Source organism: Nipponia nippon, unplaced genomic scaffold (genome assembly GCF_047370975.1).
Source record: "Nipponia nippon isolate SJK-2023a ecotype South Korea unplaced genomic scaffold, ASM4737097v1 scaffold_5, whole genome shotgun sequence".
Lineage (NCBI taxonomy): Eukaryota > Metazoa > Chordata > Aves > Pelecaniformes > Threskiornithidae > Nipponia > Nipponia nippon.
Genome location: NW_028262369.1, coordinates 68,571,920 through 68,587,067, shown reverse-complemented (window position 1 = coordinate 68,587,067; position 15,148 = coordinate 68,571,920). Strand labels below are relative to the sequence as shown.

Genomic DNA, 15,148 nt, shown 5'->3' with positions numbered 1-15,148 from the left:
AAATTCCTCAGCAAATTAACACTATTTGGGTTTTTTCCCCAACTACAGGGTCATGAAAAATGTGCCTTGTTAATACTTGACAAGATACAAGAACAGAGCCTTATTAATGCAAAAAATAATGCATTGCAGACGTAAGTATAGCCTGATCCTCTCAAGTTCAGTTGACTTACCAGAAGATTTCGATTTAGCATTTCAAATTCATGTCTCAGATTTTTTCATAGAACAAAAAAGTTAATTCTGATTTTTTTGAGTGCTTGCCCTTGAAAAGACCAAATTTGAATTGCATTTTCACTTTTAATTTTGATTCCTTTGATGCCTATTCTATATGTGGTCTGGTGGAAAAATTATATGAGGTCATGTATTTGAAAACTGTATCAAAATGTCTATTAATCATGTGAATGGGTAAGTATACATCTGGCATTTCCTAGCTTTTTGAGCGTCACCTTAAATCTAAATAATTTATTTAGACTCAAGGTGGTACATTTAATTTTCAGAGGTTTTTTTAGGTGATATTTCATGTGCAACTCCCATCCATACCACGCGTTATCAGCAGAGTTAGAACCATTGATATTCTTACCCCAGCTGCAACTGTTTGACTGGTATGGGGGAATCCCACAGGAGAAGATTCAGCCACGAGTTCAGGTGGCAGATCATCTAGTGCTTGCAGAAGAATTCATTCCATCTTAGCCCTTTTTTTCCCCCCTTCCAATATGAAATTGTTTTTCCTGTCTCACTAGCTGTCCCCAAACGGGAGCATTGGGTGTTGGCTCAGGAAGGGGGCAAACCAGTGGTTATTTTTAATTTCCAGCTGCTCTGCAGTAGCAGAGATTAGCAATCGAGTATTCAAGGATAAAAAGGCAATACCGTAATTTTGAACAGACTGTAGTAGCCAGAATGAAGGATGGAACAAAGGCATTTCTTCAGTCTTAAATTCATTTTCCTTTTAAATGTCAATTTTGTGCTGCAAACAGTGGAAAAATGAGAGCTTTTTAAAGAAAGCCTCTAGACTGGAAAGTATTAAGCAATCTTTGTGTATGTAAAGGTAATTGTATTTGTGTCGCACGTATGTTTTATAGATGTGAAACATGAGGATTATTTTAAAAGCTGTAATATAAGGTTAATGTCTACAATATAATTGTAATGATCCAAAAAAGGAAAACATTCTCTTTCTGATGCTGGGTATGCTTTAAGCATTACCTAACTTTTTTTAGAAGGTCTGTTTTAAACTGAACTTGAATTTCATTGTTATGTTTTTGTAGACCTCTCCATATTGCTGCACGAAACGGCTTAAAGATGGTGGTTGAAGAGTTGCTAGCCAAAGGGGCATGTGTCCTAGCAGTAGATGAAAATGGTAAGTAAATAATACACTTTGACAATCTTCGGTAGGACCCAACAGGTAATTTTACAACCGACCGAAGCAATAGACTTAAAAGCTGATGATAGACATCATTGATGCTTTTATCCTTCCAAGAACAGACAATGAGCTGTGTGAGTACCTATTAAAAAAAAAAGATACTATTTATTTTTCTTTAATATAAAAATGTATTCTAAACATCAAAGCGGTCCCTTTTTACTGTTCATTTTGCATGTACTGTCAACAGCTAGTCTTTTTTAATGCTTGAGTGCAGTGGTAACTTGAATTTCCTAAACATGCAAGTGGCACCGGATAATTCTGACGCCTTGCAGAAGAATTAAGGATTATGCATTCAATCAGCGCATGTTTTAATGGGTAGGAAGAAAACCATCAACATATGTTTGATTGTGTCCTAGTTCATTCTGAGATCAAAGCTTGTGCTTACCAATTGTCTGACCTAATGCAAGATGCAAGTAAATTACTGTTGCGTCATAAAATACATGATTAGTTAATAAATCTGATAATTTTGTTTCAGATCTCAATGAAGTCCTTCCCTAAACATTATAAAGCCCATAGAGGGCTGTGCTTCTGTAATTAATGTTTTCAAAAATGTCTTCCTGAAATAAGCTGGTCTTTCTTACAATACTGACTTCATGGCATTAATGTAACAATTCGGTACCTCCATCTTCCCATATCTGTAAAGTAACAATAATAATACTCACCCATCATTGCAAGACATTTGAGATCTATGGATGAAAAGAACTGAGTGGTGAGTATTTACTATTAACCAAATGCTACCTAGATATACTTGCATGAATGAGTTCCACTGAAGTCATCTGGCCCTAACCTCATTTTAGAGATAGGGGACAGAAAAATGAACCAGACTAGCTTCTAACCAGTTTTTATCATTAAAATTGTACATACAGATCCGGCTAATTTGCCTGTATGTAACGAGTGAAAATTAAGTTTAAATTTGATACACAGTTAATTTTTCTAGGAACAGCCGCATATGCAGTTTAAAAGAGAAATTTAAGTACAATCTTAGTATAAGTACAACTCTAAAGAATATTCATGCTTGGAACTCAGTGGAAGAGGAAATTCCATTTTAGGGTATGCATTCACTGCAGTCAGTGCTTAAATGTGGGTAGTTTGCTACAAAACTGTACTCACGTTTGTCCACCAAAGTCATCTACACTGCAGGTGTTCTCAGCTTACTTGAGGCAGTAGGATATCAGTAGCGGTCATTGCCTCAGATTACTATTGCTGCAGCGCTTAAGGTTTAGCCATCTTCAAAGAAATCTCTTTGCTCTTAGAATAAAGGATTTGTTGGAAAGAGCTGGAGTACTACATAGCAGCCTGCAAAACGTATAGATAGCAAGTGTAATCAGCATACTGGTTTCTAAGATTTGTATACATGAAGAGCTGCTTTAGGGGCAGTGCTTGGACAGGAGCCATGTTAAACTGCAGTGAAGACAAACTTTTAATAGCTCCCCAGTTCTTCGTTTTACTGACATCTGTAGAATATTAACTTTGTATTTAAAGTGTATGCCATGCTTTCTGAATACAGTCATTATTCTTCTAACATAATGTAAATTTGGGCAACTAAACATCCACGTAGTCATACCTGCTATACATGTACCACGTGCACTGGTCTAATTCTTGTCCCTCATAATTTAATTCCTAAATAAGCTGCTTTCTGAGTTGAATAGATACTCAACTGATCAGTCTTTAAAATAATTTGCTTATTACTTCAAAATGTTTTTAAACTAATATCTTTTATGTTCTAATGAAAGTCATTGTTCTCAGAATGAGACTTGTTCATATGCACAGAAACTGAAGCCAGTTTCTGTCCCTGTTGCTGTACCCCCCGTGTTCTGTATTCATCATACTGTCTGTGCTGTAGAACTGTGTTTAGCAAGTGCTTTTATTCATATTGTGAAGTCTGTTTGCTGCCTGATTTTAAAAAAATAGTGCTTGTTGTGGTCACAGTGATTTAAATGCTCCATAAAGTGTGTATTTTCCCAGCATGTCTAATTTAAAATAAGTAACATACCCCTGTTGCCTGGCATGATTGTAACTGAACATACATCTCCTGCTTACGATGTCATCTAGAGATGTATATGAGGAATGCTCAGTGCCATTCTCAGTACCCTTAGTACTAACCATTGCCTTGTCTGCATTTGTGCCCAGGTCATACGCCAGCCCTGGCTTGCGCTCCTAACAAAGACGTGGCTGACTGCCTGGCACTCATTTTGGCTACCATGATGCCTTTTTCTCCTTCCAGTTCAATGACGGCTTTCAACTTCGTTTGTTTTAAAAAAGACAATTTGGGCAGGACGCATCTCTGCGATGGCTCCAATATGGGTAGCATTAACTCTTACAATAAGCCCTTGAGTAATAACATAGGAACAGAGGATGGGTACAATGAAAATGATTCGGATTCTGAAACATTTTGACTTTTCGGTACTCAAAAACTTTTTTTTGTTATTATTTCATTTCAGCTTTATTTTTGTCTTTTTAAACAGCTTAAATCCCACGGCTATATTCTTAACTGTTACTCTTGACAAGTAGGTATTGAAAGATTTGTAGTGTTCATGAGAATCAAGTCTTCAAATAACAAAGTTAGCGGGATTTACTGGAACGTATTCCCATTAATGTTCTGCAGCTTTTCAGCTTCCTCATGTTTTCTTTAGGCCCTAAGTGCCCCTGTGGAAAGTCTCTACCTCTTATTTTAAGTAGAAAAGGAGAAAACACCTTTTTTTCTTTTTGACAGCACAAATAAACAGGGAACTGTTTGTAAAAAGTTCTTACATCTTTTAGCTGTTCCTTTAGTACATGAACATATTTCCAGTGTAGCCTTCATAGATTCGAGCATCACCTCTTTCCTCTGTTTGTCTGTTTCCTACTTCCAGGGGCTCTGTAAATTAGATAATTTTTTTTTTTTTTACACAAACCAAAGGTAAAGTTGTAAATCTTAAAACTGCCTGTATTACTTTTCTACAGGAAATGAAACCTTTTACATTTTGCGTGTATTAAGCACTTAAACCTACAGAAGGCACTTTTTACAGTTCTTAGTTGCAGCACACAATTAGAAAAATATAGTTATAAACTCTTAAGGCCAAATTCTACTTGTCTCACCATATTTTCCCACAGACATTAGTGGAACCACTTACGTAAAATGAAAATTACTTGGCCCTTATTTTTTTCCAATTCAGCACAAACATGTACGGTTTATTTGCACTACAGAATTAGGGTCATTAGATGTTTCTGTCACCTGAGCCATTAACCATGAATCTAGTATCATAAAAAAAAAAAAAAAAGAAAAGAAAAATCAGGTGTAGACAAAGGTGTATGTAAAAGTTTATAATGACATGTCAACTTAAATGGATTTTTTTTCCCTTTTCTATGCTGAAATAACTTATTTTTACTGTAAACAGTATTGAATTTTAAAATACTTTTGCCAGTGTTTGGATTAACAGAGCAAAAGTAAAGCAATGAAAGCATAACACCAAAAGTTGAAATACCAAACACCAGAAAACATAGCAGTGTACCGTGCAGGGGATCGGAGATACATGCTAAAAAAGCCTACTGTCACCAGCTTTTAAAGCAATGTCAACTTTGTGAATATGTTTACTCCTTCTGCCAAAGTTTCTAGGTCAAATGGACCACGACCCTCGCCTGCACCAGATGTACAAAAGGAAGAATGAGACTTTGTAAACAAAAACAAAAAACTAAACAAAAAGCTATCATGAACTAACCAGCTGTACCAAGAGGACCAAAATGCTTCAGTAATTAAATGGAAGACTTTGATACTTTTATTTTTTCTTCAAATGTGAGTGACATAATGAAGTAGTTTTTCTAAACCATAAAAATATAAACTTTTGAGGTAATGAGTAGTCTTGAGTGAATTTTACATTTTATGACGCAAGTTTCAAGTTGACATTTGTAACTGATGATGTGTTGACCACAGTTTGGTTGTTTTTTTTTTTTCCAGACTAAAGAATATGTTCATATACTTTTAATGTAAATGTGTTTATATTTATTCAAAATGAAACAAATGCCCAGGAAAAATAACTATGGCTTGTTCTCCTAGTTAGTAATTGTGCATACTGTTTGGCATGATGCGAAATGAAATGTGAATCTAGGCAAGATTGACGGCCTGAGTAGAAAAAGGAAGGGCTGATGCACTTCAGGAGAGCGCCCATCATCTTGTATGGAATGCAAAGATAAAGTCCACAGGCTATATTGCTAAAAAGCAGACAGCAAAACACTTTCCACCATTTAAGAGCATAAGAGAGAAATGCGACCCCTTGCTAGACAAGTGAGAGAACATTGTACGGCTACAGTAAAGAGGGGAAAAGGTAGTCCAGTGAGGAGTCAAGGTGTTACAAGTTCCCGTGATTCACACTCAGGCTGTCTGCAGTAGGCCTATATCTCTGCTGGGAGGATGAGATGAGCTTCCTCAGTGCACGCTTTCGGCAGGGTAAATGAAAAGTAAGGCTTTTTGTTTTAGTTGCAGTTTTTAGCGGTGTTCCACTGAATTGTTAAAAATCTATTGGCAGATTCCAGTTCTTTAATTAAGAAAAATATTTATATATTAAGTTTATTTTGCCTAGCTAAAATTAAATATTGTTTCCTTGAACATTAACAAATTTCCAAAGTTTACAACAAAAAATCACAAGGATAGTGTCTCTAAAGGTGAACATTTCTTTTCCTTCAACTCTATATTTTCTGCAATAGAACGACAGAGCACCCAAACCCCTGGTTTTCTCCTCAGAAATAGCACAGAATAACATCTTTACGATTTATTTTTCTCAACGTTTTTGCTTTTAAGAGTTGCAGAATAGCAATAACCACCTTACTTTAAGCACTGAAAATAAGAGGCGAGATCAGTTGTTAAAGTTTTCAGTGGTGTCTGTTCAGAAATTAATAGAAATCCCAAATTTTACTTTTTTTTTTTATGTGGAATGATGGCATTGAAAACAAATAAACCAGTGGGAAATGGCTGCCACCTGTCTAACAGCAGGATCAGCCTTTTAATCTTAGTTTAACCAGAGACATAGGTAGGCTCCTCAGCAGGAGTGGTTGTAAGTCTCACCCTGAAATACAGAAAGTTACGCAATCCGACATGAAGTTGCTTCATTAGGAGAAACCCAGTCCTCTTTACAAAGAGGATGTTGTATTATTTTAAGCAGCCATTTAAAAAAAAAAAAAATCAGTATTTTTACTTGCTACTACCATACAGAGTTACTGAAAATGTTTGTGTATATTTGCAATACCTCGTAACTCTGGTAATTGTGTAGTGCAACAACTGCTGCCTCTTAATGATGTATACAACATTCTAGGAGCATAGGTGATTACTGAATTACTTTGATCCTTCTAGGAACCAAATCTAAACATTACCGATTAAAGCTTTCTGTAAACTAACAATGATGCAAGTATGCAATATTCTAAAAATCATAGAAACATATGATTTGTTAGCATCTTAAGGGCATTGGGAAAGTCATGTTTTGAGTATGGTGTATTTAGGAGGAAAACTGTCATGCGCAAGACACTTGGAAGTACTCAGTATTGGCCTGTCCCACATCTCATGTGAGTTACCAGAATCCCTTTTTTGTATGCTAGTACATTAATCTGTAATATAATTTATCACATGTAGAAATAAATCTGTAATTTAGGGCAGATATTTAAGCATGAGAATAATTTTACTCTTGTAAATAATCACTTTGCCTTTCTGTGGACTTTTTACAAGAGTAGAGTTAATCATACGTAATTGTTGCACTTAACCCTGGATCCTGCAATTTACAGTACGTGGACGACTTCTGTGTCTGCACCAAGGAAAGGGTATCTGGGGAGGGGCAGCTGTCTGCCCAAGTGTATTAGCAGGATCGTTTCATCCTGTATTTTAACCACAGCTGCAGGTGGAATCCATAGCAGGATGGGGTCCCAAGTCTCTCTCATAGATACTGAGTTACAACCTCCGGACTGCCTGAAATTGCTGTGAAATAGCTCAGGGGATTTCTGTTCATCGCTACTAAAAGGGCACCATAATGTGTTTGGTACTTTTATGCAGTAAACAACTGCCAGATTATTGAACTAGAACAAACACATGAAATGAATTGTTTATCCATTGTACTGTTGAGAAACCTGGTTATGTATCTTGAGGATGATTTTAAAAAAATTTGTGATTTTTATTCTTAGTCATGTAAGAAATATTAGAGTGCCTTTTTATATTTGTGTATTATGGAAATGTTTTGTGAAACTCGTCTTTTTTTTTTTTTTTTTTTCATTTGAGTGTTATGAAAGCAATATATTACCAGTAAATTTTCATTTCAGACCTTCTTTGAATGTATAAAGTGTTTCTTCTTTTCATATGTTCTACCTGCATTGAAATGAAAATTAATATGCTAAATTTCTATAGGAATAATGTATAATTTTTGCAGTGCTGAAAATGCTTTCTTATTACACAAAAAGTAAACCTTAGGTCAGTGTTATAGGAAAGGGCGTTTTAAACTAGTGACAATCTGAGTGTGTGTATAAAATGTAATTTTATGCGTTTCTTATGCAGTGATCTACATATTAAAGCCAATATCTTATGTTTTGTAGGTTTTGTCTTATATTTTATGCTTTAGCATGTGCAATATATCTTTACAAACCATGGTGATACGAATCTGGTGCCAGTGTTATATTTTGCATAACATTTGTAATAAACAATATAAAATATTGTTTGATGGCTTCAGTGGGGTTTTGTCGGTATTGTTTGCTTTTGTAAATTGAAGTTTAAGGACTTGGGTAAATGTCACATATGAAATGAGGAAAAAGACTTAATTCAGTGAATGACTTGGAATTCAACCTGAATCTTCTCAAGCACAGTTTAGTAACTTTTTCAACTACTGAATGCTGTATTAATGTAATGAAGAACCCTAACTGTAAACTACTATTGCAATGCATTCAGATGGTTATTTTTACAAATAAAAATGGTACAAATACTGTTGGAAAACTGAGTAAATTTTGTTTCTTTTAAAGGAGGGGTAAAGGCTGAAGTGTTTAGCAGTGAAGAAGATGAAAATGCAACTGTATGTATTTCTACTTTGTACTTCCTCATATGTAACTACCCCTTGTCTTAGTTGATGTTAGTATCGCTTCCTCTGTAGATTGGAAAAAAAAAAAAACAACCCAAACAAACCCAGTAACATATTTTGTCAGATATTAGATATTTTACTGTTAGTTTTCACGGATGAGCAACACCAGCAGTCGTGGGTGTGTCATGCATCAGGGTGGCGCGGCTGTCCTACAGAGACTAAAATCCAGTGAAAAAGAGTGCCTAAAGATAGTAAAAGACAGTAAGTTGTTAAAAGTGCTTAATTAAAGCAAACAAACAAAAACCCACAAAAAAACCCTACTCTGCCTTCCCCCCCAAAAAACCCAACCACCACCAGCCACCATTAACAACGTCTTCTACGCGTTGAGTGCTGGAAGCTTTATGGATGTTGTGACTAAACTGCTACCCGGCCAGGAACGGTAAAAGCACCCGCACAGGGGGGTTTGCAGGTGTGTGGCACGGTGAGCCGCAGCGGGGTCCGCCGCCGGCGGCACGCCCTCGGCTGCGGGGAGCGGCGAGCGCCTCTGGCCCGCCGCCGTCGGCACCCCCGGCCCTCGCCCTGCGGCCCCCGACACTCAGGGGCCATTTGGGAGTCCGCAAACGCCGACGAGCCGCCGGCACCGCCTGAGGCCCGGCTGCCTGCTGAGGGGAGCCGAGGGGAAGGTGTCTCCTCAGGGGCCTCAGCGCGGGGCGGCGTCCCTTCAGCAGCGGCAGCCCTGCGCGTCGGACGCGGCTAAGCAGGCGCACGGCAGCGGCGGTGCGATGACTTGACCTCCCTATCATGGCGGACACGCCTTCCCCCCGCAAGCTGCCGGCTGGGGGAAGCGCGTAGGTAGGTTCCCGACCTCCCCGTAATGGCTCCCGCGCCGGCGACATGGCGGACAGACCCCCCCCTGCCTGGCGGAGCAGCGGCCAGCCAAGCTCCTGACCTTCCCAACATGGCGGTCGCCAGGTTGTGGCGCCAGCCCGCCCGCCCCGCCTCCCGGGCGGTGGCGCGCCCCGCCCCGCCGTGCCTGTGTGCGCGGAGAGCCCGCGGCGGGAGGAGGGCTCCGCTCCGCACCTCGGCGCAATGGGGCGGGCGGGCTGCCGGCTGCCCGCGTTGGCGGCGCTCTTCTACGGGGCGCTGGCGGCGCTGGTGCTGCTAGGGGTGTGGGACGTGCTGTTCCTCTACGAGGAGAACCGGTGCAGCATGACCTACATGTACGAGTACCCCGAGTACCTGGTGAGTGCGGCGGCGGCGGGAGGCGCTGAGGGAGCGGGCGGCCGCGTAACAGGTGGGAGCCCGCCGGTGCCGGGTCGCCGTCGCTGGGCGGGGTGGGGCGGCCCCGCGCCGGCTTCGCGCCGCCCGGCGGCCGCTGGGGCGTCGCCGCCCGCATCGCCGCGGCCGGGAGCCGCTCGTCTGAGGCGCAACCCTCCCGTGGCTTCCCTCCGGTTCCCTGCGGCGGGGAAAGGAAAAACGGCCCCCAAGGCGCCCAGCCGCGGGAGAACCGGCGCACCGGCGGCTCCCGGCGGCTCCCGTAACTTTTGGGTTCGCCCACTTGCCGCTTCCTGAGGCGGCCTCTGCGGAGTGGCGAGCTGTAAACGGGGCAAAAACAGCCTTGGCTTTTTTGAGAGGTCGGTATGTTTGGGAAACCCCCCTGCTTTGGCTGCATCACATAATGGTGCACCTTGGATAGCTGCAGAAGGGAAAAGCTGTCTCTCTGTAAAGTAACGAGGTGTTTCCTACTGCTACCTGTACAAAAGAAAACGAATAGAAAAGCTTCTAATTTTATAACCTGTAAATGCTTCTAGTTACCTGTAGTCCTGGTAAAACTGGTCCGAAGCTCATCCAAGCCCTTACAAAGGAAGAGGCTGGGCCAAGTCTTCTGACAGCACTCTCAGCACTATTCCTGCCCGGGAGGTTGTCTGGTACTTCTTGGCCTTTTTGCAGAGTGTGAAGCAACTAATGTGTCAAAAAAGTGAAAAACCGAGATTCAAATGTGAATGTGTTTCTCAAGCTAGTGAACTGTAGTGCAAAGTCTTCTCAGTGAGCACTTGTAAGTAAGTGGCACGGTCCCACGACGTGTGGGAGAACCTGTAAATCCACCTGAAGTCCCTCTCGCTTTGCTAATGAAACCTCTTTGAACACAGGACTGCTGATGGAACTGTTGTTTTCCAGACACCGTATTATGGCTTAATAGTGGGAGGATGTAAATATGTGAGTATATGTAGGTTCACTGTTAATACTGCACACAGTATTGTCAGGAAACAATTTCTCTTTTTAGTAGTAGTTCTTACTACAGGATTTTCTGTCCTATAAAAAGCATCCCAAAGCATAATCTGTTGGCTCCTAAATGTTCATTTAGCGTTATCTAGGATATAATCTATGTTGGAAAAAATATGAACTATTCTAAATAATATTCAGTTCTGAAGTAGGTTGCAAGCTGGCTTGCATAGTAAAGAAGATCCTAAAACAAAACCTTATTACCTAAATTGGTAACGAAGCAGCAAGTTAATTTTTGGATCTATTAACTTTCATTTGCTAACCTTGACATAGTTGTGTTAGCTTACAAAAGAGAAACCTTGATATAGCTACAAGGGTTGTTTTGTCAGTGCGGTAGGACAAAATTGTTTAAGGAGCTATAAATATTTAAATATTACACAGTAAGTTTTCAGATTTTCTGGCAGCCAAAACCTACTTCAGCTTCAATCTGAAACCAATCAATGGAAAGTTACTAGCAAAATTTGTGTGATGTTAGCGGTGCTTGCCTGAAATTCTCATCTGCCACCACACGTCTTTTGTATTTACTCATTGCATCAGGGCTTAAATTCTAAGCATCTTTAGGCAAGTGTTGTGCTGGTAAGAGATGCAAGGCTTAAGGGGAAGCAGTAGTTCCATGAGGGCGATGCAAGCCGCAGCTGGCTGTATTGCCTCTCAGAATTTCTGTTCCCTGAATAATCACTTTTACTGTGTGGAAAACAGTACTTTGGGGGGGCGGAGAAATATTAATTGTCTGGGTTTGCTAAGGCATTATACTTTCCAAGTGCCTCTTTATTGTTGGAGGGGTTGTTTGTTTAATTTTGAATGTCTTTGTAATGCTGGCATTGACAGGAAACCACAAGGTAGGAATTTCAGGTGAAAGGTACCCATCCTCCCTTCCAGATTAGGTATCATATTACAAAACAAATAACTATTTGAGCAATTAAACATAAGTTTCATTTCATTTGTGTCTAACAGTGTGGGTTTGCTCACAGTCAAGCTAATACTAAGTAATGGAATCAGTTGGTTTTTTTTTTCTTTTTTGTACTTAACCATCTTTTTTTGCATGAGTTGTAGAATTGCAGTTTTTTCATTTTACCTACCCTTGTCCTGTTCAGCTAATCTTGGTAAGAGATTCGGAAATTAGTAATGAGGACTTTTTCACATAAGCCTAATTTCTTTGGGAACCAGGGTGAAAAATGAAGCCTACATTGACATTGTAAAAAGTTACTGTAGCTCATTACAACCAATTATATAACCAATGTCTTGGGAATTCAGAATTTAAAACCACTGTCATGGAACATGAACGTCCGTTTTCCTTTGGAGTTACATGTTGCCATTTTGTTATAATATTTGAGCACTGTGATTTACTGAAAAAAACCCAATATTTTGGTAGTACAATTCTCATGGATTGTGTAGGTTTTAGCTTTTGACAGTGACCCAAAGAAGGGCAGCTTGTTAATTTTATGTTCTGTAAAAGTTTTTGAAAAGACAGTGAACCAGGAAGATATTGTGGAAGAACTGTTGATTTGATCTATCAGGAAGTCCCATAAACACATCTTGCTGGCACTCTTAGTTTAGTAATGGAAACTGATTAATTTTAAGTTTTTTTCACAGAATTTTGAAAGCCTTTGAAAAAGGAGCGGTAGAACGGAATGAGAAAGGGACAGTGAGGTCAGTGAAGCTGGAAAAGTGAGATGATGGAGAAAAGGGAAAGAACAATGAAAGGATGATCTGAAGACATAAACCCTGAGCGAAGCTTAACCTTTTTTGTTCACAGTGAAGGAATTAAGTTCTCTCTCTCTCTGATACGTGGATTTTGTTATATTATAGAATATTATAGAAATATAATATATATTGTAGAACATACTTTTAAAATATATGTATCAAACATCATAAGAAGAGGTTGCAAATAACCAATATGGCAAACATTTTGAAGTCTGAGGGAGAAAGGAAACAGTCTTTAGCTGAGGAGAGACAGAGAAGAACAGGGGAAGCGAAAGAGTGTATGTGGGCAGGGAATTAATGCTAAATTGCCTTCACTGTAGATGCAGTTAAGAGAAACAACTGAAATATTGGAAATAGAGATACTTCTATTTCTATAAAGCAATGAAGAGAGAGTTTAGAGAAGATTTCTGAGGCAAAACTGAGCTTAGTTTTGACCTTATTCTGTAAAAGTGTTTCCTTAAAATATAAATTACACCTTAATAAATTTATTTGTCTCTGAACTGTGATAACATAAGTAATCAAATGCTAGAACAAGTGTATTCACATTCATAGAAATTTTAAAAGTCTATAACTTAGAAACTCAAAAATATAAACCAACCAACCTCCATACAGGACTTAGTTAAATGTTTTCTTGCTTACTACTTACTTGGTTTAAAGCAGTGTCAAATGGCTCTAGGAGTCATAACTTACTGGTCTAAGACTTAATCATCACCTAGCCCTCAGGTTCAAAGATATTTTGTTCTTTTCTCTTTGGGAATTGGAAAGCCTCTGAATAAGTTATGTGATAGGTTAGGAGGATAGTTGTTTGCTTCTCTGTTTTAATACAAGAAATATGGCCTTTTTAAAGATGACAATTTACTGTGTAAATTGGATCCCGAGTTGTTACAAAACCAGGTTGTTTGACACTAGGCCACATAACTGACACTGAAAACAACAAAAAAATAGCCCCCAAAGTATCATGGGTTTATTTTTTCTGACAAGCCATATTAAGGTGGTTAGTGCTATTGTTTAAATTCCCATTGCAGGTTACATCTCTGTAAAAATCACCTAAGAGAATTCACACTGCATCTGTAATTTACCCTGACACAACAGTTGTCATCTGACAGTCACCTACAGAACCCTGTTCTTGAGATTTAGTGTTGGTATCAGGTGCAGTAGCACATCCTTGTCCTGATTTATGTGGTATTGGAAGGAATTCTAGAACTCTTCAGGTGCAGTAGGAATAATTAGGAACACTTGTGTGCCCCAGTTTCTGCTCTGGAATTCTCATGTCCTGGGAGAAGTGGTTGGGTTTTGACATCCCTTTTCCCCTCTACAGTGTAAGGCTAGGTTTACTTTACGAATGTGCAACTTTAAGATACAAAATTGCATTCATTTACAGCTTGTTTCCAAGCCAGTTAAAGTTAATAGCTGTTTCAAGTAAGTAACTGCAGCCACTTATTATGCACAGTAATACCTACTTAAACAAAATGCTTGATACTTTGTTTTTAATAATTTTTTTAAAGCAAACCCCAGTTTTTCATTGTGTATTCTTTAGACTGTAATTTAAAACAATACATAATACATAACCAGTTCATTTAAATTACTAGATAGCCACTCTATTTTCTTGTTTGCAACAATATTGACAAGGGTTCTTTTTAACTTTTGCAACAGAAAATAAAATTACCCAAGAAAACAGCCAGACGATACCCAGCATACGAGCTCTATCTCTACGGGGAAGGGAGCTATGCCAAAGAAAACAAAAATCTCCTATTGACAGGAATTCCGGTTCTCTTTCTTCCTGGGAATGCTGGCAGTTACAAACAAGGTAAGCATTTAGCAAAGTTATAGGTATGTTACAAAGAGCTTTCATATTTATGCATTGCTTAATGGCAAGAAGTTTTCTGTTTGAAATAATATCAACAAAAGTCATAATGGATGATCATATTATAGTGTAGATATCCTTGTTAGTCCACGGTTAATTTCAAGCAGTCAAAAGACTTCATTTTTGTTTGAAATCAGTTGAACAGTTGAGGTATAATATTTTTCTGGAGTAAGACTTTAACTTTTGAAAGCCAGAAACAGTACAGTTTATGCTGTACTATGGCAGCACTGCACCCTTGCTGTGTTTTTTATCGCAAACATCTAGTTGGTTTTGATTTAAACAACGTTTACTGCAGTTATGCCAAATACAAGACCTGAATTTGCTTAGAAGAAACTGAACAAGCTACCATCTGTGATGTGAAGTAATTATGTGCTATAGAAATAAGCATCATCTTGTGGCTTGCCCTGTAGCTTCATTATTTCCTACCTCTTTATGTAGTGGCGTTTTTTCTTTGGCATCATCTTCCCACTTTACACATAACCTGCTTTTGTTTTCCAGGTTATTCCCTCTTATGCTTCTAGGCTCCAAATGAAAAGAAGTAATAGTTTTAAAGCATTTTTATTTTTCATTGTAAATACTGAAGTTAGTACTTTGATGAACAAGAAGTATTGTGTTTAAGTGTTTATTCAAGTATCCAGTATTCCTTCCAGGCTGGGTTTGTCAGACCGTTATTTTTGTTCTCTGAAACATGCTCTGAAACAGTTAATAACGCTCTTACCATGTTAGCAAAATTGATGTATATGTTTGGGGAAACCCACCACAGTCTAAACCCTGATGTCTTACTGTGATAATTTTTCCTTGTGTTTGCACTGAACTTGATGATTGAATTGTCTGATTTCAGAGAATAAAGTTATTTTCTTT

General features: G+C 38.9%; 2 protein-coding genes and 1 long non-coding RNA gene across 17 annotated transcripts in view; 2 read left to right on the top strand and 1 right to left on the bottom strand.

The window, feature by feature from the left end:
- The window catches only part of ANKRD44 (ankyrin repeat domain 44), a 146,099-nt gene extending 138,019 nt beyond the window's left edge, over positions 1-8,080 (top strand). For 7 of the 12 annotated variants that reach the window (XM_087734770.1, XM_087734769.1, XM_087734768.1 and 4 more), the window contains 3 exons: positions 49-131; positions 1,260-1,351; positions 3,545-8,080. In XM_087734770.1, the coding sequence (XP_087590896.1) occupies positions 49-131; positions 1,260-1,351; positions 3,545-3,810 (441 nt within the window). In that variant the 3' untranslated portion in view covers positions 3,811-8,080. Of the gene's footprint in view, positions 1-48; positions 132-1,259; positions 1,352-1,657; positions 1,730-1,889; positions 2,124-3,544 lie in introns of all 12 variants that reach the window. The other 5 variants (XM_087734776.1, XM_087734775.1, XM_087734773.1 and 2 more) reach the window with 3 other exon arrangements.
- LOC148052305 (uncharacterized) lies at positions 4,183-9,784 on the bottom strand. Its single transcript, XR_015699339.1, has 3 exons — positions 9,676-9,784; positions 8,577-8,678; positions 4,183-4,271 (listed from the first exon to the last, which is right to left on the bottom strand). It is a non-coding gene; the product is annotated as an uncharacterized LOC148052305 (long non-coding RNA).
- Positions 9,475-15,148, top strand: part of PGAP1 (post-GPI attachment to proteins inositol deacylase 1) — a 43,022-nt gene continuing 37,348 nt past the window's right edge. For 3 of the 4 annotated variants that reach the window (XM_087734777.1, XM_087734778.1, XM_087734779.1), the window contains exons 1-2: positions 9,475-9,678; positions 14,077-14,230. In XM_087734777.1, the coding sequence (XP_087590903.1) occupies positions 9,526-9,678; positions 14,077-14,230 (307 nt within the window). In that variant the 5' untranslated portion in view covers positions 9,475-9,525. Of the gene's footprint in view, positions 9,679-10,591; positions 10,654-14,076; positions 14,231-15,148 lie in introns of those variants that run through there. The other variant, XM_087734780.1, reaches the window with a different exon arrangement.